The sequence below is a fragment of the Monodelphis domestica genome, chromosome 5 (assembly GCF_027887165.1).
Source record: "Monodelphis domestica isolate mMonDom1 chromosome 5, mMonDom1.pri, whole genome shotgun sequence".
NCBI lineage: Eukaryota > Metazoa > Chordata > Mammalia > Didelphimorphia > Didelphidae > Monodelphis > Monodelphis domestica.
Genome location: NC_077231.1, coordinates 35262487 through 35284622, shown reverse-complemented (window position 1 = coordinate 35284622; position 22136 = coordinate 35262487). Strand labels below are relative to the sequence as shown.

Genomic DNA, 22136 nt, shown 5'->3' with positions numbered 1-22136 from the left:
GAATGACTTGCCCAGGGTCATATAACTAGGAAGAGTCTGGAGCCAAATTTGCACTCATAAAGATGAGTCTTCCTAATTCCAAGCCCACTGCACTACCTAACTATTCCAATATACACATGCACATGAGTACACACACTACCACCACCACCACCCCAATCAAAGATTTTTTCTTTGTAATTCCCAGACCTTGTACATGGTGGATGTTTACTAAATGCTTATAGATTGACATGCAAAGCACTTTTTAAACCTAATTTTTATTTGAGCCTCATCACCACAGGGGAATAGTTCCATTTTACTGATGAAGAAGCAAACCCAGACGTTAAGTGATTTGCTCAAGTCTTTCGTTGGATCTCATGGGAGGTCAAACTCAAACCCAGACCTTCCTGGCTCCCATGTCTAGCATACTCTACTTTTCTTCTTAGTCATTGTTTTCTAACATAGTCTTAAATCAAAGCAGAAAATAGCAGTGAATTTCTCATTCTTTCTACCTCCCTTTGGGGGTCCCATCAAATAACTTCTGAGCAAATGTTGTATTGTGTTGTGATAGAAAAACTAGCCTGAAAAAGACAGGGATTTTCATCTCATCAGTAAGTTGGGTCACTGAGCAAATTGTTTAACCTCTTTGTGAAAGAACAGCTTACATGAATGCATCTAGCTTACTAAAAAATGCCTTAGTCATTTTTTTCTCCACTGCATAAATGCAGATAAACATAATTAGAATAATAATTATAATTTAAACTATTTTTCCTGCGTTATAATCAGATCGTGGCAGTGGCTGGAGTTCTACTGGCAAATATTCTAGTTATTTCAACAAAGTTAAGTATGTATTCCTTTACTAGAGAAGAATGTTTTGCTTGCACCTGTTTTGTTTTGTTTTTTCATTATTTTAGTTATATAAAATTGTCTATAATCAAAAGTCTGTCAGAGCCTAATAAGTAGGACCTTAAGAAATTAATATGAAAATATGCATTAAAAAGTAGTTAGGATATTAAGGATTTTAAAGGAAAGAGTAATTGAAGTTATAGAGGAAAAGAACCTAACTTTAATTTTTAAAAAAAGAAAGAAAATATTAGAACTGAGCCAGTGAAGTTTACAAGGCAATTCTAATTATTTAATTATCGACATCTCAGCTGACTCTTACTTCTCAGGAAGTTAGTGCCTTTCATGCCTGCAGCAGAGGTAAGTCTAAGGATAGAGAGCCATACCCTCTCAAATCACTACCTCTGTAACAACTCAATTTCGAGGATTTTTAAGAGTCCTTTACTATAAATATAACAATGGTACTTTTTATTTCTTAGGCAAGGATTAAAGCCATCAATACATTTTTTGCAAAGAATGGTTACCGCATAATGGATTCCACTGTATATACTCAACCAGTTCAGACACAAGCACAGTTCGCCTCCCCACTCTTTATGCAGCCTGTATATAGCCCTCATCAGCAGTACTCAATTTATAGTATTGTGCCTCAGCCCTGGTCTCCAAACCCTGCACCTTACTTTGAAACGCCACTGGTAAGTAATTTCATAAAACAGTAGATATTTTTACTTGATGTGAGATTTCAAAATAATAGTTTTTGCCAAGCCATTTTGTGGTTTTCAAATAGTGTTCCAAATACACTATTCTGAATCTACTACTTCTAATATTTTCATTCTTTTAAGCCTTTTGGGAAAAGGTAAAAGAAGAAAATATTATTAAACCTTTGCTGTAGTCAAATTTTGTCTGTTCTCAGAGTCTATGATGAAGGAACTGTTATCTTTTCATTAAATAAGCAGTAAAATAGTGGCATTTTATCATAATAAATCTAGTGCTGATGGATTTTGACATCTGAGGCACATATTGCAAGACATTTGAAATGTTTGATTTTTCAGAACTAAGAGTGTTACTAAACTTGTTACTGTAGTAGCTTGACTATCTTAATCTTCTTCTAGGCCCCTTTTCCCAATGGTGGATTTGTGAATGGCTTTAACTCACCAGGATCTTATAAAACAAATGCTGCTGCTTTGAGTATAGGTCGACCATTCCATAGAAACCGGTAAGAATATATTGTGAGGTGAAGTGGAAAACTATTATTGGCAAAGGCCCACAAGCAGATCAGAAGATTGTGCTTTTTGTTGTCAAAATGAAAAATGTTTCTGTGTCCAGAATCTTGATGCTACATATAGCAAAGTTTGCATCCCCTTTACATGATGCATAGGGATACATTTTTTAAGCATTAAAGCAAAGTTATGTGAAAGTTATCCTGGCTATTAATTTCTCAAATCATACCACTCACATTTAGGACAAGTAGAGTAGTATTTGATATTTAACAAAAATGAATATTATTTTAGTTGCCCTGATAATTCTTGCTTCTTGATTGGATTTTGACAAAAGAATTAGAAATAGACAAAAGAAGTAGAAATAGCCATCATTGGTGTCTTGTTTTTTCCCCATAACTTTGCAACATTGACTTGCCTAATTGACTTTCTATTGTTTGGTGATTGTTTGCATTTACAGTTTTATTTGCACTTCATAAAATACTAAAAAGATCAATAGCAAAAAGGAATCCATTCAACAAAGCTATTTCAGAGTTCTTCTACATCAATTAGCAGTTGCTCTCAAATCCCCTATTCTCTCCTCTCTTTAAAAAATTCTTACCTTCCATCTTAGGTGGAATTAATTGTGTATTGGTTCTGAGGCAGAAGAGCAGTATAGGCTAGACAATGAGAGTTGAATGACTTACCCAGGATCACACAGATAGGAAGTGTCTGGGCCTGGCTCTTATTGGAGTAAAAATAAATAAATATTCCTAGTATTGAAAAATATGTAGGAATTTTAATAATAAATTAAAAGAGAGAGTAAAGGGGGGGGGGGAGGTTCTTCAGTCAAGTAAACAGAGCAAAAGTACCAGAGACTCACAACTGCAACACTTAACCAAAAGCACAAACTTTCTCCTTCCCCCCCCCCCCAAAAAAAAAGAGCCCTGTGGTGTAAGGTCTCAGCCAAATTTATCTCCCAAGCATCCTTCTGTAAAATGAGGATGTAATTTAAAAGGATGCTGAGAATGTAGCTCAGATGTGGCAGATTTCCCACCTGCACACTCTCATTCTTTTCAATTCTTATATTCTATTACTTTTCAACCACTGGAGGGGGATTTCCAGACAACATACAACCAAGGAACTAGAAATGAGTGGGAATGAAGACAGGACATCTCTTCACCCTACCCAACCCCTTTTTAAAAATTTGCCAATTCATTTATTTGGGGGAAGAACCTTGAGGATCCACTTAATCCTGCATGCCAGGTTTATTATAAAAGGATTCTACCACATGGGATATAAATTAAGGTTTCTTTTCTATTATTATTCTTTAAGAGCTTACATCTGAGGTTAGATCATAATCATTTGGCATGAGGAGCTTTGATAAAAGGCTTTTCTTTATTTCCTATGGCCCAATGATGATCAAAAGTTGCGCTTAGAGAGAACAGGACTAACTTTTCAAGGTCCAGGCATTTCTGTGCTTTTGCCTTTCTCCTCTTTTTTTCTCTTCTTCCTTTCTTTTAAGTCTTTTTTTCTTTCTTTTCCTGCCTAGACTGAGATTGTGTGTCCTTCTCAATGACGGGTAAGATTATGAGATCTGAGGGCTATTAAAATTCATTACTGGCTCTGTCAAAATATGATGCAGAAGTCTTATCCAGATAAGACTAGTAACCGTAGCTATAAAAAGTGACAGTGATTTAAAGGAATATATAAATCACTTTACTTATGTAATAGTTGACATTTAGAACTTCAGAAACATTTAGACTTAAGAAATTATCCTTAAAATGATACTTTATTGGTTAAGTATAATTCTAGACATTGTTTCATATGTATTTCTAGTACTCTATACAAATGTAGACAAGTTTTTTAAGCCATATATTTTTAATCCACTTCATTCCTTAGAGGTATTAGTGAATTTTTATAGTGCTATATTAATTATTTCCCATCATCCTTGGCAGTAACCATTTCACTTAGACATGGTCATAATTTGCTGTTTTGCCAGATACATTTTATGCTAAGTAACTTTCAGTCAGAAATGGTATGCTATATTAAAGTCATCTTTCTGAAATCCCTTGTGTTGTAGATATTGAAAATCAATATTGTATAAGCTCCCTTTTTTACTACTTCACTAGTCAGTACTCTCTGGAGAATTAACAAGTAAAATAATGAAACTGGTACACTGTAGGTTTTTAGTAGTAAATGCATATAAATTATCTTATGGTATAAGATCATAAAATATTAGATCTGGAAGAAACTTTAGTTTATGCAAGAGTGCTAGAACTGAGTCTGGTCCTCTAACTCAGGGCTAAGTGCCCTTTTCATTTGATATCATACCTCTCTGCAATTCTAGTAGTTGTTTGGGGCTTTTATGGGGATAGGAGGCTTGGGGAAGGTTATTTAATTTTACCTGAATCAATCTGCAAGCATTTATTACTTGCCTTCTAAGTCTTAAGCTTGGGAAATTCTCCATTGTCTCTTAAATTTTTTTTTTAAATCCTTACCTTTATCTTAGAATCAATGTATATATTAGTCCAAAGGCAGCAGGGGAAGTAAGGGCTAGGCAGTTGTGGTTAAGTGACTTATCCAGTTTCACTCAACTAGGAAGTGTCTGAGGCCATATTTGATCCCAGGACCTCCTAATCCTGGCTATCCACTGAGCCACCTAGCTGCCCTGCCTGTCTCTTAAATTTTGAAAAGGAAATAGAGGACATTGTAAAATTTTAGAGCTAAAAATGTCTTCAGAAGGACACACCATTTTATTTTAGAGATACTGCGGGTCTAGCACATTATCACTCTCCCAAAAAGCACATCTGTTATTGGTAGCAGACATTCTCATTCTTTTTGTGTGTTTGTGACCTGAGAAAGATTTTGTTACATTTGCATAATTTACAGTTGATTTGTATAAAATCACAGGTTGGGTACTTTTAAGAACAGACTTTTTGACTCTTATGGTGTCTTTTTATCTATATGCAATCTTGTGTTTTTAATAGCATGAAGACTCATTTTAGGTCATCTAGTAGTTCAGAACACTCAGTGGAAGGATCGACTGTAGTTGGATCAGTGTCATTAGGTGATGGACCATTGAACAGAACTAGCTCAAGGAACTTTCAGACTGAACGACATAATCACACACTATCTGGGAACCAAGAACAAGTATCTCCAAAGGAGTCTCCCACATCGCAGATGGAGCAGAATGGTGACTATGGTGTTGGTAGAGGCAGGTAAGAATATGCTTGCAAAACTCCCATTTTACTGAGAGGTGATAGTTTTTGAGAGACATGGTGGCTTAATGAATGGAGAAACTACCTCAGATCCAGAAAGATGTTTGTGTCTTGCTTTATAAATACACATTAGCTCTCTCTGATCCTGAGTAATTAAGTGTCAGTTGTTAGTATGCTGTGGTAAGGGTTTCCTGCACCAAGAGTTCCCTATAGTAATGGAATCATAGGATCCAAAAAACTGGAGCAATATAGAATTTAGGGAGTTGTTTGTTTTTGTTTTTATTTTATGGTGACTTTTTAAAAAAACATTATTGTATAATTAAGCAAAAGAAATCAGTGTGTCTTGACAATGTCTGCTTTAATTACACATCAATGGAGCCCTTCGTACTCGAGGAATTACCCTAGCCTATAGGCTCTATAGGGACTATAGTAGAGGATTTCAAGTAGAGTAGGGGGCTCGTTCTAACCATGGTAATTGTATGAGGAGGCTAACACTGGTGTTAAACTTCATGTTCTTTGTGGTGTCATATATATATATATATATCCCTTTGTAAATAAGATTAATATTTTGACTTATGTTGGATTCTAGGTTGTGATTTTACCTGTATTTGGTAAGGTGCTTTAGTTCTTTTTTCTGACAGTATCTTGAAATGTATAATTTGCTGTTCTTGCCAATACTGGGTGGTGCCATTTTTTTTGTTATGGTTGTGTGTTGTGGGAGGGAGTATCTGGTTTTGGTTAGATATCCGACTTAGGGAGGTGCTGCATTTGGAATAGTGATAAACATAGTTGTTCATTTTAAGGCAGCAAAAGTTTCAGGGTATCACTACTATGCTTTTAAAAGTATCCCAGAATAAATCATTCAGGATGAATGAAATCCTCAAAAGTTTGCTGTGGTAGAATTGAAAGGACTATAATACCAATCCACTATTTATCTTCAGGTATTTGAAAGGTTGTTTTATGAAGGAGATTTGTTCTGCTTGGTTACAGAGGATAGAACTAGAAGCATCATTCAGAAGTTGATTTTTAAAATTTTCCCTCAGGAGTCATATATACCTTATTTTGCTTGTGGGTCGTTTTAAAATTATAGTAGGATATTAGATCTTAAAGGGGTAGGTATTTTAATATCACTTTTATACTATTAAAAATCAGTATCTAGTGATTGGATGTTCATCTTTCCCTCCTTTTCTTCTCTTCCCTTCCCTTCCCCCCCCCCCCCCCCCCCCCCCCCGCCCCCTTTCTTTCTTTGTCATTTCTTCCATCTCCACATCTTTTGGTCTTTCCCCCTCCCTCCCCCCTCCCTCTCTCTTCTTTAAAAGGAGAAATCTTTTCAGAGGCCGGAGACGTCGAGAAGAAGACAGAATTTCAGTAAGTGACCTTATGTTAACTGGATAGGATTTAGATTTTGTTATTCTGAGACTTGGGTTACTTCTGTTTAAAGATTCCATTATGATTTCCATGTATTTCTACTCTTATGTAGAGAGACTGCTTGTTTTCATGTCAGCAATCTGAAGTGATCCTTGTTCATTCTCTTTTTTTTTTCTTGAATGAATGATATAAAAACAACCACCTTAATTGTGAGTCTATATTTTCTAAAGTTTATATTTACTAAGTCTCTTCTTAGTTTTTATAGGGGGGTTGTTTTGTTTTACTCATTTTTATTTTTTACAATTCAAGGAAGATGAAAAATGAGGTATAAGTAAATAGGAAGTCCCAGCATAAGTGATATGATATTCATTATTTATTTGACTTAAAAATTGTTTTTCCTTGTATTATTGACTAGTGTGACATTTAATCAAGCAGGCTAAAATTGTACTTGCATGAGTGACTATTGGGTAGCTCTGTAGTTTGTTTTACCTACCATTTTCCTATTGTTAGTGTTTGAATGCCACTTATGTAAATTCTAATACAAATGAACTCTCTTTCTTATCTTTGTCTTCTAGCGACCCCATCCTATAGCTGAAACAAAGACTCCTACACCAAAGTTTGATTTGTTAGCATCCAATTTTCCTCCTTTGCCCGGTAGCTCATCAAGAACACAAGGTGAACCTGCGCTGGAGAGCAGGATGTCAGATGTTGTTAAGGGAATCTCCAAAGAAAAGGTAATTAGTATAGAATCCCAAACAATTATTTTTCTCTGATCTTTCAATCAAGTTAGTAGCAATTAAATTCAATTAATTTGTCTTCAGTACAAGGTTGTCACAGATTTCTCAGGCCCTCCCTAATCTTAAATGTTTACAATCTAATATAAGACTTACACAAAAATAAAATACATATGATACAAGATACAGTTAGGTAAGTACAAAGGAATAGTCCCAGAGAGATCCTATTCAAAATTAAATACAGGGCACTTCATTAAGGGGCATAAGTTGACAAAAGATTGACATGAAGTTAATGGCACCAGAGTCGACCCTTAGAGTTAAAAACACAATAGGTAAGGAGAGGGCAGAACATGAAAATTAATTCCAGCTACTGGCAAAGCCTGAAAGATGGAAGGATCACAATAGGCTGAAACATACAAGGAATCAGTATGAGATAAGGATGGACAGAGATGTTGGGGCCACACTTTGATCATTTATCAGGTTTTAATTTCAGTTTTTTGCTTTGTTTTTTTGTAATTACTGTTAGTCATACAGAGCTTATTGCTTTAATGATTCACTTCAAATTAGTTGACATCCCAGGATTTTCCTTTGAATTTTCTTCGCGTTTTTTAGGGCATTTGTCAAGGTATAATGTTTTTGAATACCCCAGGCAAAGAACATCAGAAATTATACCCAGTTATGTAACCCAACACTTAACTCTTTGGTAGATTTTGCTTCTTTGTTATATAAAAAACAAGACAATTGAGTTTAATTTTTTTTAACTTGCTTTGTAAAAGCATTTGTATTGGGAGAAGTTAACTCTTCTCCTTTATTAGTTTTACTAGTGGTGTGCTAGGAATTTTAATTTCCAAGCCTACTGCCTTACAGCTCCTCCACATAATTCCAGAACATTTTCACAAATACCCATTGAATCAAGAATGTTAACTCATTTTTATTTTATATATAAGATAACTGAAAACATAATTAGGAAGCTAAATCTACAAAGGCTATTTGCTAAGGAAATTATGCCCAGATCTGCTGCCGCCCCCCCCCCCCCCCCCCCGAAAAGAAATAATTATTTAACAAAATTTGATTATGACCTAGATTTTTAAGATATGAACTTTAATTTTCCTTTCTCTTTACCTTTTGTCTTAGAATCATTACCAAGTATTGATTGGTTCTAAGGCAGAAAGGCAGTAAGGGCTAGACAATTAGAGTTAAGTGACTTGCCCGGGATCACTTAGCTAGGAAGTTTCTGAGGCCAAGTTTAGCTCCAGATCTTTTAGGCTCCAACCTGGCTTTCTTCCACTGTGCTGCCTAGCTACCTTTGCCCCCCCACCCCAGTGTTTACTTTTTTTTTTCTCCCATTAATTACTTTTAATAAACTTTTGAGAGATTCTTAACATTTTCTTAAATATTCATTTAGTGAAATGACTAACAGTGACTAAAAATTTGGTCTATGAAATAAAATAAAAGGAAGTTCTGACATTCTCCTTAATGTTTCTTTAACCTGTCGTATAAGATTGTACTGACCAATTTGTTTTCTCATGGCATGGTTATGCATAAAATGCAACCTAGTTCAGCTGCCTCCAGAATCAGGAAGACCTGGACAAGTCATTCAATCTCAGTGTCTGACTACTCTAGTCCATAAGTCCCTACCCTAGGGGAGTCTGATCCAAAAAAAAAAAAATCAATTTTAACCATTATTTTCACTCCTCTCTAAAAATGATCAACATTTTAGAATTGGAAAGGCCCTTAGAGACCATCTAGTCCAATTCCTCCATGTTATTTGGACCCAGATTGGTTAACTGGCCTGTCTATGGTCATAAAGATAAATGGCAGAGGCAGGATTTGAACCTTGGCCCTCTGATTCTAAAGCCAGGATTCCTTCCACTTAATAACACTGCCTTTCTAACTAGATAGTTACTAATTTCACATCTCATCACTGTTGAACTTCTTGTATAGGGCCTACTGAGGAATTAAAATAGTATATGTACACAAGATCAAAAGGAAAAATGATATGCAGTGGCAGTCTTGAATGTTCCAAAGACAAATACCTCCCATCAAGTAATAGAAATGTACAAAAATTCAAACTACACAAGCCAGTCACATATCTGATTCACTAAGGGGTTGCGATTTAAGAGAACACTCTGGTGAGTCCTCTGGAAAGCAAATAAGGCCCAGGATTCTGTTTTTTAAACTATGGAATATTCACCTATGACCTATTTCCATTAACTGGTTCAGTAAAAGCATGTTAGGCAAAATATAATGAGAGCAGTTTAATTTCATAGGAACAATGTTATGGCCAAATGATGTTAAAGATACATCAGCACTGAAACATTAACTACCATTTCATTGGTATAAGGAACCTCTCCCATTGCATGTTGGCACGTTTTCGGCAACTTAAAAGTTTTAGAGGGTTCCCCAGATTACAAAGAATGCCCCATATGTGTCAAGAGATGGGATTTGAGGCAAAATCTTGCTCAATATGAGGTTGGCTTTCTGTCATTTAATGCCACATTTCTATTTTTATTATACACTATTATTGATATCTAGACCAATTTGGCCTTCTTCGGTCATGTGATCAGATTTCTTAATTAAAATGCCACCAGAAGCGAGGAAAGTTCTTTAGTCTTAGTAAAGTAGGAGAAGCACTCCTCTATTCAGTTTGATTTTTTTTTTTTAACCCTTACCTTCCATCTTAGAATCTATACTGTGTATTAGTTCCAAGGCAGAAGAGCAGTAAGGGCTAGGCCATGGGGGGTTCAGTGATTTGCCCAGGGTCACAGCTGGGAAGTGTCTGAGGCCATATTTGAACCCAGGACCTCCCATCTCTAGGCCTGACTCAATCCACTGAGACACCCAACTGCCCACACTCTTACCTATTGCTGGAGCCTAATGAGAAGCATACACTACAGAACAGAGAGGTCTTTAGTAATGTTATTGGTTTTGTACTAAGGAGTTTATCAGAGATGAATGGGAAGATCATTAAACAACAGGAAGGGCCAAATTAGGCAATACGATTCATTCTCTTTCTCTAGTCACTCTACAGATTCTAAGACAGATATGGAGAAAATGGTTGATGAGTATGATGGGGAGGACTAAGGAGAAAGTGGAATTTAAGATTGTAGAGAATGCAACAATGAAGCAGCTAAAAATCATCCTGAGGTCTGAGAGGGGAGGAGATAAGGGGAAGCGGCGGTACCTTGTAGCCAGAAGTGTTATTGAATTGTATAATAAGAGTAAAGGGAACAGGTTGTAGGAGCATGCTGGAGAGTTACGTGGAAAGGTCTAATCCGAGAGGAAGCATTAGAGATCTCAAATCTAAAATGTACAAATGGAAAGGACCCTGGATTTAGAATCAGAAAATCAATTGGAATTCTGACTCAGCTACTTAACTATGATAGATACTTTGAAATATGGAAAAAGCTACTTCTCATCATTATCATTTTTTAATGTAGTTATTCATTGTTTCTATGGATTTGTACTTAGACTCAATGTTTTGTTTGTTTGTTTTTTTTGATGAGTGATATGTTTGTCATTTGCTTCTAAAGACAAGAAAACAATCCCCATTCCTTTTGTAATTGGTAGTCACATGATTTCAAAAGAACAAATAATTCCCAGATATTGTCCCACAGCTAGTTTGGCTACATTTCCCCCCAACGTCTTTGCCTCCCTATCCTCCAATCTGTGCTCCTATAGGCACTTCATAGCCATTTTTAGATGACCAAATGGATGAATCTTTTTAGGTCATCTCCCATCCCCATGAGCTCCAAGGAGCTTGCTCCACTTTAATGTTCCCTGCAGTGTTGGGGATCAATGTCTGCAAGCTCTATAAGCAACTTGCCTGCTTCTCATGCATAGGGACCAAGATGAGGTTAAGGCTGAGACACTAAGCTCTGCCCCCAAGCCTTCCGAAATAAGAGTATGAGCTGGGTGCACTCTTTCTTACAGAGAGGGAAACTGAGGCATCATGCACTTGAGTAGTATCCACACGTTTCCTTGAGATTTGATATCTGTGACCCATGTGTTTAAGATTTCATTAAATTTCCGTTTAGATGGCGTTTGTTCACTTAATTTTTATTGTATTATATTTGTTAGTTTTTGTTGTATTGTGTCTATAAAGGGTATATTGACTATTTCTGCCTTTTTACATTTGTTTACAATATTTTATTGCAAGTCAATTTTTATAAAAAAAAATTGCATGTGGTAGAGAAATGTAGATTCTTTTGCTATTCCACTTAAAAGATTCCACAATTCTAATTTTACAGAATTTTGGTGTTTTCTATGTGTTCTCTTTTGTTTATCTTTCTGTTAGGCCTATCCAAAACTAATGGGTGGGATATTGAATGATTTCACTTTTTATGGCTTTTTGAAACTTACATAATGTTTCCTTTATGAATTTAGATGCTAAGACACTTGGAGCATATAAGTTAATTACTAATATTGGTTTATTGTCTATGGTTCCTTGCAGTACAATATAGGTTCCTTGTTCATCCCTTTTTATTTTTTAAATGTTTTGCTTCATCTCTGATGGCATCTTGACAACTAATGCTTTTTTGGATTCACATATTGCATAGTAAATTGTTTCCCATCCCCTGTTTTATTTTGTGTGTGTGTCTTTGGTAATTGGGTTTGAGGTTTGGGGTTTTTAATATATTTTCATCTGATTATAGTTTTGTTTTCTTATTTATTCCATTATTTTTTAAATTTTGTTGCATTGTTTAAAATTTAAAGTTAGAAGAGTTTAGTTCATAGTTTTCTTCCACCTGTCTCTAAAAGTGGGTGCTTTAGGGGTTTTTCCCCTATCCTGCTATTAATGCAGTACTATGTTCTTTCATTTACTTTGATTTTTTTTCTCTTTACCTCACCCCCAACCCCTCTTATTAGGATTTACCCCTTTCCCTTTAGGGTTTTGTTTATTGGTTCTTGTCTTTAGATATGAGTTCTATATTTCCTACTATTCCTGTTTTTCTTGTTGACTATTTGTGTTCTAGGTCTTTTAAGATTTCTTTCTGGAGTCTTTGGTATTTTGACTCTTCCTGCCCCTGCAGTTAGGGGTGGGAGTGGGAGGGGGAGACCCTTATTCTCTTACTCCTTGCCTTCTCCTATTGTGGTTTCCTTGGGGGCTTCTCCCACACTGGGTAATTAGAATTTCACCTGTCTAGGTTTCTGACTCAAGTGATTGTGGAGTAGTCAGAGCTGTCTGGATCTCTTTCCCTCAGGTTACTGCTTACTTCCTGATACTCATGGTCTTGCCCTGGTGGCCTTTCCCACTCCTTCTGTTCTTTAGTTCTCGTGGTGCCAGTAATTCAGAACTTTATAGTGCAATATTTTGCAATTGAAAGGTTGCCTAGCTTGCTTTTGAGGCCCAAGCCTACTTCCTTTTATCCTGGAGCATAAGAGTGAAAGGGCAGCATGGGACAGGGACAGATTTTGTTGTATGTCTTATCTACTAGTGGGTGGGAAGTAGGGAGAGGATTGCTAGGTAATTCAGAGTTAAGTGAGCTTCAGTTCCTTGGTTTGGGGAACTTTGGCGGGATGGGGGTGGGGGTTGCTTATTTTAATCTTTTACAATCTGGATATGTTGGACCATGGAAATAGCTGGAGTTACTTTGCCTTTGATACATGATTCTGTTTTGGAGAGGTTTGAGAACTGAAAGAGCTATCTCTTCATTCCTTTCAGGGGCTAAAATATCTCAGCCCTAAAGAATGATTTAGAATAGCAGTATTCTTCAGCTCTGATGAACTACTTCTTCCCCAAGTATAGAGAGCTATAATTAATGTAGTATAGCTATTAATAACTTTGATCCTTTCTTCTGAAAAACTGCTTAATCATATCCTTCATGGTGAATGCTTTTATTCTTATAGATTTGGTTCAAATCTCTTATAGTTTTAGAAATAAGACCTTTTTCAAAGAAATTTGCCACAAAGATTTTTCCCAATTCTTAATTTTACCTGCATTGGTTTTGTTAGTGCAAAAACTTTCTCATTTCCCATAATCAAAATTATCCATTTTGACTCCTTTGAACTTCTCTCTTATGTTTGGACAAGAAATCTTCCTCTATCCCCTATAGATGTGGTCAGTTTCTTCAGTGCTCTGCCAGTTTGCTTGATTTCACCCTTTATATTTAGATCATAAATCCATTTTGAGTTTTAAGATGTTGGTCTGTGCTTATTTCTACTAAACTACTTTTCAAGTTTTCTCAACAGTTTTTATCAAATAGTGAATTCTTGCTCCAAATAACTGGGAATTTTGTTATCAGTACGGTGTCCTTTTGCTCCTGTGTATTTTGTGTACCATATCTGTTCCACTGATTAACCTATTTCTTACCCAGTGCTGATTTATTTTTTACAATTATATCTTTGTACTAGGCCTACTGCCACCTGCCCCTTTTTCCATTTTTTCCCTTGGCAATCTTCCAGCTAAATTTTATTGTTTTAGTTCTCTAAAGTAATTCTTTAGTAGTTTGGTGTGGTACTGAATAAATTCATTAATTTAGGTAGATTATCACTTTTGTTAATTTATATTGACTGCCTACCATGAGCAATAATATTTATCCAGTAATTTAGATCTTTGTGAAGTGTTTACAGTTGTGTTCATATAGTTCCTATGTGTTTCTTAGCAGGTACACTCCCAAATATTTTATACTATCTGTATTTTCACTAAAATTATTTTTCTTTTTTTCCCTACTTGGTTTTGTTGATTATATATACAAAAATGATGATGATGTGTGAGAGTTTATTTAAAATCCTGAAACTTTACTGAAATTGTTGTTCCAGTTTTTTAATTGGTTCTCTAGTTTTGTTTCCTCCTTGCCTATGCTTATTCCCTCAATTTTTTTTCCTGTCTTATAATGAATAGTTATGGTAATAATGGACATCCTTGACTTAGGTAATACAGTAACCAAATCTCACACTGAAACCATGAACTTTGCTCTTTATTGGCTCAATTTCCTCATAAGATTATGGTCTCAGTGGTAACCTAACTACTCTCATTTAAGTCATTTTGCCTACTTTTTTTTCCTGAGTAAGTTAATAAAATTATATAGCCTGTATATAAATAAGGTTACTTCTAGACTTAGAAAAATCTAAATTTTAAAAAAAATCTTGTTGTTTATTTGCTTTCCTGATCATAGTGTTTTTAAAATCACTTTTAGTTGAAGATTATCGATCAGACTGATTTTTGTACAGTACAAATTCTATTTCATTTTCAAGAGCCTCCTGTTTTGTTGGGAGGTACTTATAGTTGACCATCATTTCTGCTTTTATTCTTAACTGTGTGCTTTTATTAATTTCTTACCGACACTTATGCCAGAGGATCAGCAGTGATGAAGCTAATTAAGTAGGGGGCAGCTGGGTGGCTCAGTGGATTAAGAGCCAGTCCTAGAGATGGAAGGTCCTAAATTCAAATCTGGCCTCAGATACTTCCCAGCTATGTGACCCTGGGCAAGTCACTTAACCCCCATTGCCTACCCCTTACCACTCTTCTGCCTTGGAACCAATACACAGTATAGATTCAAAGATGGAAGGTATGGGTTTAAAAAAAAAAAACTAGTTAGGTTACTATTTGAAAGCATTAGGTAAAAAAAAGAAAAGAAAAAGAAAACATTAGGTAAATCCAGTTTGGGATTCTTTGGATTTTGTCTATCGATGCTATATCAGTTCTTCATAGGAAAAAAGTTTAATGTCATACCCATTTCATTAACAATATTTTATACAGTTTGAATTTCCTTGCAAACCTGGTAAATAATCAAGTCCTTTCTTCTTGGGCCTTTGCCTGGCCATCATTATGTTACTTTATTTCACATTCATTTAAAATCTATTTCTGTGTATAATCCAGATTGAATTGCTTGTCAGCTCTAGAAATGGGGAGGGAAGAAGAGAGGTAGACAATATGGATCATATAACTTTAGAAAACTTTTGTGGCAATTTGTTATTAAAATTAAAATAATTATAATAGAGAAAGCCAAAAAAGACATTTCTAAAGCTGTATAAATCAATAAAGGTTTAAATTTATACTGTTATATTGCTGCCAAAATCTTTTTCCAAATAATTTTTATTCTTTTCTACTTTATCATTTGTTGTTATAAAGCCCTATTATTGTCTCATTACTCTTTTCTTTTTCAATGCCCAAGAGACCACATTCTTAATAGTGATTACACATAACAAAACATTTAAAGTTCCAATGTCATTTGTACTTTTTAATATGTTTCCTTTAAGGAGAACAAAGAATTTCCAGCTAGTTGCCCAACTTCTTCTGAGGAAAGACAGACAGACAACAATACCCAGTTGCCAAGCTTGAATGCAAGTTCTCCAAATATAGCTGAGATTCCTGTGTTAAGGTACAAAATTAAGAAGTGACTATTTGTTGTTTTTGTTTTGTTTCAAAGAATGTGTTGGGGACTTTTCTTTTGTTATCTTAAAAGAATTTAATCTCAGATTTGGAAGTGAGGTATTCTAGTCCAGACTTTGGCTTAACTAGATGTGTGCCCTTGACATTTTAAAATCTAAAGTAAAATGGGGGCACTGTACTACATGATGTATGTAGGTCTACTCTTTTCTAGCTTCAACAATCTACAAAAATAGTACAGCTGAAAACAATGTAAAATCTGGGTTAGAAGCTCATTTTCTTTTAGTTTTATGATTTTATCCTAACAAATTCTGAAATATTCTGACCATTTACAATGTGTATCAGGATTGCCTCTGGTCTTTCCTCTTAATAAGGCTTATTAGGAGGATAGTAAGCGCTTCATAATTTCATAAAGCCCTGTTGAACTCTTGCCTTTCTTCAGTAGCACAACTCAGCAGGAAAAAAATCTGGTGGAAGTTTGCCCTACCAAGAAGGATGTTTCTGACCAGACAGCTCCGCTTTTACCATCTTGTTCCCCTAATGCTGCAAAACCACCAAGGATAAACACCACTTCACCCTGTAGCAATGTCAATGTGGCCACAGCTATTGCTGTGCAGGTAAGGCAAATAGTTTCATTTTTTTCTGTAGTCCTGAGATGAGACTTTTAAGCTAACATGAAATTTTACAAATGATTTTAAAGTATTGTACTATTCACTAAATGTGGGGAAAGAGTGCCTTTCTTTACCATCCCTCAGGCTCCAAAATTAAGATAACCCCTTGTTAGGTTCAAGGAACAGGTTACTTGGGAACAAAGAATCCAGGATGGAACTCATTCTGCCACCTCCCAACCTCAAAAGTTCATCATAGTGGAGGAATACAATACTTCAAATCTTTGCTTTGTGGTAGGAACAGAGAAATTATTCTGTTTCCTAGTTCCTGAACTTAGTTACTTTGGCTCTTGTTCTCATGCAATTAAGGAATATTTCTCAACCCTATCACAGTGACTGACCCTTGTACTACTTTTTTGGAAGCCTGGGAGGAGCCTTCTATAGAAGATTTAAAGTAAATTTGAGTGCTGACTTTCCTAAGTATAGGATCTCACCACACAAGTTTCACACATTTACTGTGGTTTTTGTAGTTCTTAGAGGAATAGATTGAAACTTTCCACCTAGAATCCCTACCTTTCTTGTCCTCGGGTTCCCTTTGTAAACACAAAATAGTGTGGAAGCAGGTAGTTTGGATCCATGTACTGCTCTAGATGAGACCTCCAGGCCAAACTGTGTAGAGTAACCCAACGTTAGGGGTTATTTTATCATCTTCGCAGTTAATTTTAGCTCATTTGGTACTTGCTTATACGAGTCTAGAGCATACAATTTTTTTGGTCTTTTGTCATCACAAAGGAGCCCCGGAAGTTAAGTTACGCTGAAGTTTGCCAGAAGCCCCCCAAGGAGCCTCCTTCAGTTCCTGTGCAGCCACTACGAGAGCTTCGTTCCAATGTTGTGTCACCTGCCAAAAATGAAGAGAATGGTGTTCCTGAGAAGTCGCATGAAAAGCCAGAAGGAAGAGCTAGTAAGGATTATCCTGGCTTCCGTGGTAATACAACTCCCAGAGGTGCAGCTGGAAAAATCAGGGAACAGAGACGCCAATTTGGCCATAGATCTTCACCTCAGGGAGTAACTCGGCGTAATGGCAAAGAGCAGTATGTGCCACCCAGATCACCAAAGTAAAAACAAAGAAACAAAAAAAAACTGTTCAAAACTCCTATCTCTTTCAGTTAAACTTGAACTGTGGATTAATGAGCTATGTTGGAGGGGAGGGGGTATATAGCCAGGAAGGAGACAGGAGAGAAAGTATGGCCTGAACCGTTGTGGATCTTTGGAGTTTGTGAAAGGTGGAATCCCGGAATTCATCTCTAAAGTGATTTTAAAATGCTGGAGGATTCCAATCAGTATAAATATATATATATAAATATTATAATTTTTGTATTTTTGTTTGTCTTTAATTTGCAAGGTTTCCTGCCTGAAATTAATTTTGGGGGTTGAAAATTAGCTGGAAAAATGCATATTTACAGGTCCTTCAGTATAGGAGGAGGTGAGGGAGTGAGAGAAAATATTTTTTGACAAAGCATTTCTGTAAAATTAGAAATTACTTTTTTTATCTATTTAAAGTTAGGCTTGTAGAATGCTGTTTTTGCCTATATGGCCTTGTGTTGCAAATCAGATCATTGGCTGGCGTGCTTGGTTTGTGTGTTTGCGTGTATGTGCCAGAATGACAGATTACAGCCAATTCTGTTGTCATAACTTAGTAACTGATTTAAAAACTGAATGTACTACTTAAGTAGAATTTTTTTCCAGCTTGAAATTTAGTCTGTCTTTTGACCTTACTAATATTTCATTCAATAAGCTTTTTAACTGAATTTACTGGAGATCTGATTGTAGGTCAGAATAAGTTTGAAGCTCAAGGAAATGGGGGTGGGGGTGGGAAAGTAAATAAATATAAAACTTGGTCTGAGACCTGTGCTTTCAGGTCTGGTAGACTGGAGGGGTTAAAACTACCCTGTTTTCTTTCCCCAATAAGGGAAACATAACATCTTTTCATTTTTGTTGCTTCAGTGTTGTTCTTTGTGCATCCTCTCCCCAACCTATGATAGGCCTGTGTGTGCTTCTCATTGCATTAGGCAGGCAGGTCTAATAAGATCTTACTTGTAGGTGTGTTCTAAACATGGCTTCTGAAATAAGTGTTGCTCGTCACTTTGCAATGCTTTGTTCAAGTATTTGAATACTTAAGACCCAGGTTGGAAGGGCAGGCCGCCCCTACAGTAATTTGTGTTATTGCTAAAGATAAGGCTTTGTAACTAATTCTTTAAAGTGTTAAGTACTGTAGAAGTCAAATTTTTATAATTTGGGGAGAACTTTTCTGTTTACAGTGCATACAATGCCTGCATCCTTCCCCCCCCAACAAAATTTCTTTTTTTCCAGAATTCTTGACATATACCAGGAGGTCATAAAATTTTAGGTTTTTGAGGAAAGACTGAGGAAGAAAGGTAGTTTAAAAAAATAACCTGTGTAGGTTCTCATTGTCTACATTTGCAGCTCTGTTGTACACTGAACAGATGAGTTTATGTGCTCGTAATTACAGGAAACGACTGAAATATAAAAAGGAAAAAAACCATGTCGCATTAATCTGCTAAGTCAGACCCCAAGTTCAAAGTTCTGTATAAAAGTTTTTTCTTTTTAGGAATAGTTTTCAAAAGTAAAAATTGTACCTTTTTCAGTGAATTGCAAATGTACAAATTGAAGTTGTAAATTGTAAACACTGGAAAGCACCGTCGTGACATATGCAGTAAACATCTTAGTAATATATACTAGTGATGACATTAGAATGAATGTAAGTGGAGGTAAAATTACATTACTGTGAAACTTTTCATTTTTCAACTTTAGCTGGTTAACCTTTGGAGATCTTATTTAGTAGGTAACTGTTAACAAATCACTTTAAAAATACTGCACATCTTTTTTTCTTACATAAATATAAATATATATATACATAAATATATATATATATATATATATATAAGCCAGAGTTGTCATTTCTTTGTAACTTATTCAGCTTGGCAGTTGCTTTTGATTTAACGGCTTGATAATTCTGTATAATATATTTATGCAGTTTAAAACTGTTCCTTTCTACATATAATTTTTAAGAATCATTATTCACTAAAACATACAATAAAACTACCTGTGCTGAGTTTAGGGGAAGTTTTAGGTTCTTTTTAAAAGAAAAATAATAATGATAATCACTGATCACATCTATGGTAAAAATGCTTAATCAGTTTACTTAGATAATGCTGCATTTGGTGGAAATGGCAAAGAAATGGCAAACATTTGAAAGTGTTAACACTGTGAACTGCATTGAGTTTCAGAGAATAAACATTTTATAAAATCATTTGATATAGATTATAAACTTAATTATTGCACTCAAACTGAGAAATAACCTTTACAATGTATTCACAGATTTAGGCTTGCCAGTATGCTGTGTATGGATTGTTAAGTAAAAACATGTATTTGTGCTTATAAAGCCACCTAATTTCTAAAATTGCAGATGTCCTAATTCGAATGACAAATGGAAAGAACTTGTTCTGAGGAATTCAAGTTGGTGAGGCCAATGTGTTGAGTCTTGCTTTTTTATTCATTGGTTTTGTCTAGTACATTTCTAACCGGCAGAGGGATTGGCCATCAGTGAGTGCTTGCAATGCATCAAGAGAGCTCTTCAGCATTCTGGACTATCATAAAGTAGAGGGCTTGATGGGATTTTTAAAAATCTACTTTATTGCAGCTTCTTAGAGCAATCAGTACCTTTTGTAGTGAGGCACTGAGAAACTCAGTATGTAGCCTTTATTTCATAGCAGCATATTAAAGTCTCTGTCCAGTGATGCCTGTTACATGTGTGAAGCTATTGACTTTTTTCTGGCATTATTCTATAGCTAATAGATGAAGGGAATTCACCATATTTATTTGGTTCTTGAACATAAATATTAAGGTCCCATTTTCTTTCTTTGGGGGCTAAAAGTAAATGCAAGCAGCTGTGAAAACTAAATCTCTGCGTGACCATGAATTTACTCCTACAGTACTTGTTGCATGAAGTGCACATAGCACAGATTGGCTGAAGTAAGCTGTCTTCATATTCTCCAAATGTTCCTGCAAGTTCCTCACCTTTCATTTTTTCCCCTTTCCTTTCAAAAGGAATGGAAACCTTCTGCATTTTTAGTCTTGTCCATTTCAGTTTCCTTCAACACCTAGTTTTTCCTCTAGCAAACGCAATTTCAGTTTTTAGCAAATTTCAACACTGGTTTTCAAAAATAGTTGCCATGGGATCTTAATGGCTAATTATTTCCCCATCCAGTCTTTGAAGGAAGACTAGATTGTTCAGGGGGTTTTGTTTTTGTTTTGTGTTATGTGCTAAATTTGCATGTGAACAAATGTTAGCATATACATTTTTGATTCTTCTGATTCCTAAAATTAAGGTAGCTTGAGTGTATTGTCTTACATTCCTTTTTTTGTTTGTTTGTTTGTTTTGGTAGAGATGTAACCAACTTAAGCTTGGTGAAAGGTTTCAAGGTGCAGTTTTAGCAGTAGATACAGAAGCGTAATGCAACCCATTATAACTACTGGAAAGGAGGAACAGGAAGGATGTTGCTGGAACAGAATAGTATTTAAAAATAACTTAATACATTACTGTAGTATTCTCAGTTACAGCCTTACAGCTTTGTTTGTCAGCTTCATTGTCCACTGGTTTTTACTGTCTGACACACATGAGCAGTCACCTGGGTTAAATCTGCAATGTTTGTGCTGGCGTGTTATACAAATGGGTAAAATGCACCATTTTATTACAGATAAGATGCAACAGAAATACCCATAGGGGAGAAATTGCCTCTAATAGGTTTTTATAAATTCATAACTACGACAGATATGCAATAGATCTTTTTGGGGGTTTTTTTATATGTATTTCCTTGTAACCTGGTTGCCATTAATCTAAACACCTTATGCTTTATTGTGTATGTTATATGTAGTCTGGGCTTCCTTTAAAGAAGGTACATAGTAGTTTCCGTTTTGATTAGCTCTGAATTTGGACATTTTCAGAGTTTGGTGATAAAGGGGGTTTATTTTAGTGTATAGTTGGGGGTAAATCCATTCTGAAAATTCATCTGGTTGTTAATCTGTAACCATTTAAAATTGGACATTGAAGAACTGAGGTCTTGTTCAAATGATTCTTCAATTGCAGATAATTTCCAAAAGTGCAACTCAGACATTAAAAGAGGTTTGTTTTTGGTTTTATTGAACTCAAAATAGATGACTACATATCTCTATATATACACACATGTATGTTTACATATATAGATACATATGTATATGTATTTCCATATGTATGTGTGTATGCCCATATGTGTGTGCCCATCAGTTTTCTCCTCAGATGATTCAGACTTCCCTTGGCATTCACATCTCTTAACAAAATGGTGAAGAGGGGGGGTTGGGAAGAAAAACAGAACCAACTATCTGGCTTCTACTTCGTCCATTGCTCTGGTTTATTCCTGTTGTCAAGACTGTCCAAAACAATATGGTGTGACATAGGCTCATGCTTTAAATGTTAAACTGATTACATCCATGTATTTGTATTTTTGTTTTTGACATTGCCAAGGTGCTATGGGAAATTAAAATAACACAAAATTAGAAAAAATAAAGCTGATTTAAAAACAAAACTGGTTTCCTTTTCTGCAGTGTTATATTTATCTCTCCATACTTCTCATTGCTATTTGTACTTAGTCACCATCAGTTAAGTATGTCACACAGGGCCAGGCAATGCCACTCATTGCACATTACAGAAAAGGAAATATTATGGCCACTTTATTTAGCTTTTTTTCCCTACCCCCCTCCCGCCCCCATAAAACTTTGACCCCACTAAAAATAGACATTTGCTA

At 35.5% G+C, this 22136-nt stretch overlaps 1 protein-coding gene and 1 non-coding gene across 12 annotated transcripts in view; both read left to right on the top strand.

Moving 5' to 3' along the window:
• LARP4 (La ribonucleoprotein 4) overlaps window positions 1–21917 on the top strand; it is an 80530-nt gene extending 58613 nt beyond the window's left edge. For 3 of the 11 annotated variants that reach the window (XM_056798250.1, XM_056798252.1, XM_056798248.1), the window contains exons 9-16: window positions 1299–1511; window positions 1929–2032; window positions 5003–5233; window positions 6553–6601; window positions 7177–7335; window positions 15538–15659; window positions 16110–16284; window positions 17068–21917. In XM_056798250.1, coding sequence (XP_056654228.1) covers window positions 1299–1511; window positions 1929–2032; window positions 5003–5233; window positions 6553–6601; window positions 7177–7335; window positions 15538–15659; window positions 16110–16284; window positions 17068–17394 — 1380 coding nt within the window. In that variant the 3' untranslated portion in view covers window positions 17395–21917. The remainder of the gene's footprint in view (window positions 1–1298; window positions 1512–1928; window positions 2033–5002; window positions 5234–6552; window positions 6602–7176; window positions 7336–15537; window positions 15660–16109; window positions 16285–17067) is intronic. The other 8 variants (XM_056798256.1, XM_056798258.1, XM_056798254.1 and 5 more) reach the window with 3 other exon arrangements.
• LOC130454838 (small nucleolar RNA SNORD97) lies at window positions 3421–3619 on the top strand. Its single transcript, XR_008912631.1, has one exon. It is a non-coding gene; the product is annotated as a small nucleolar RNA SNORD97 (small nucleolar RNA).
• Window positions 21918–22136: the final 219 nt, after the last annotated feature.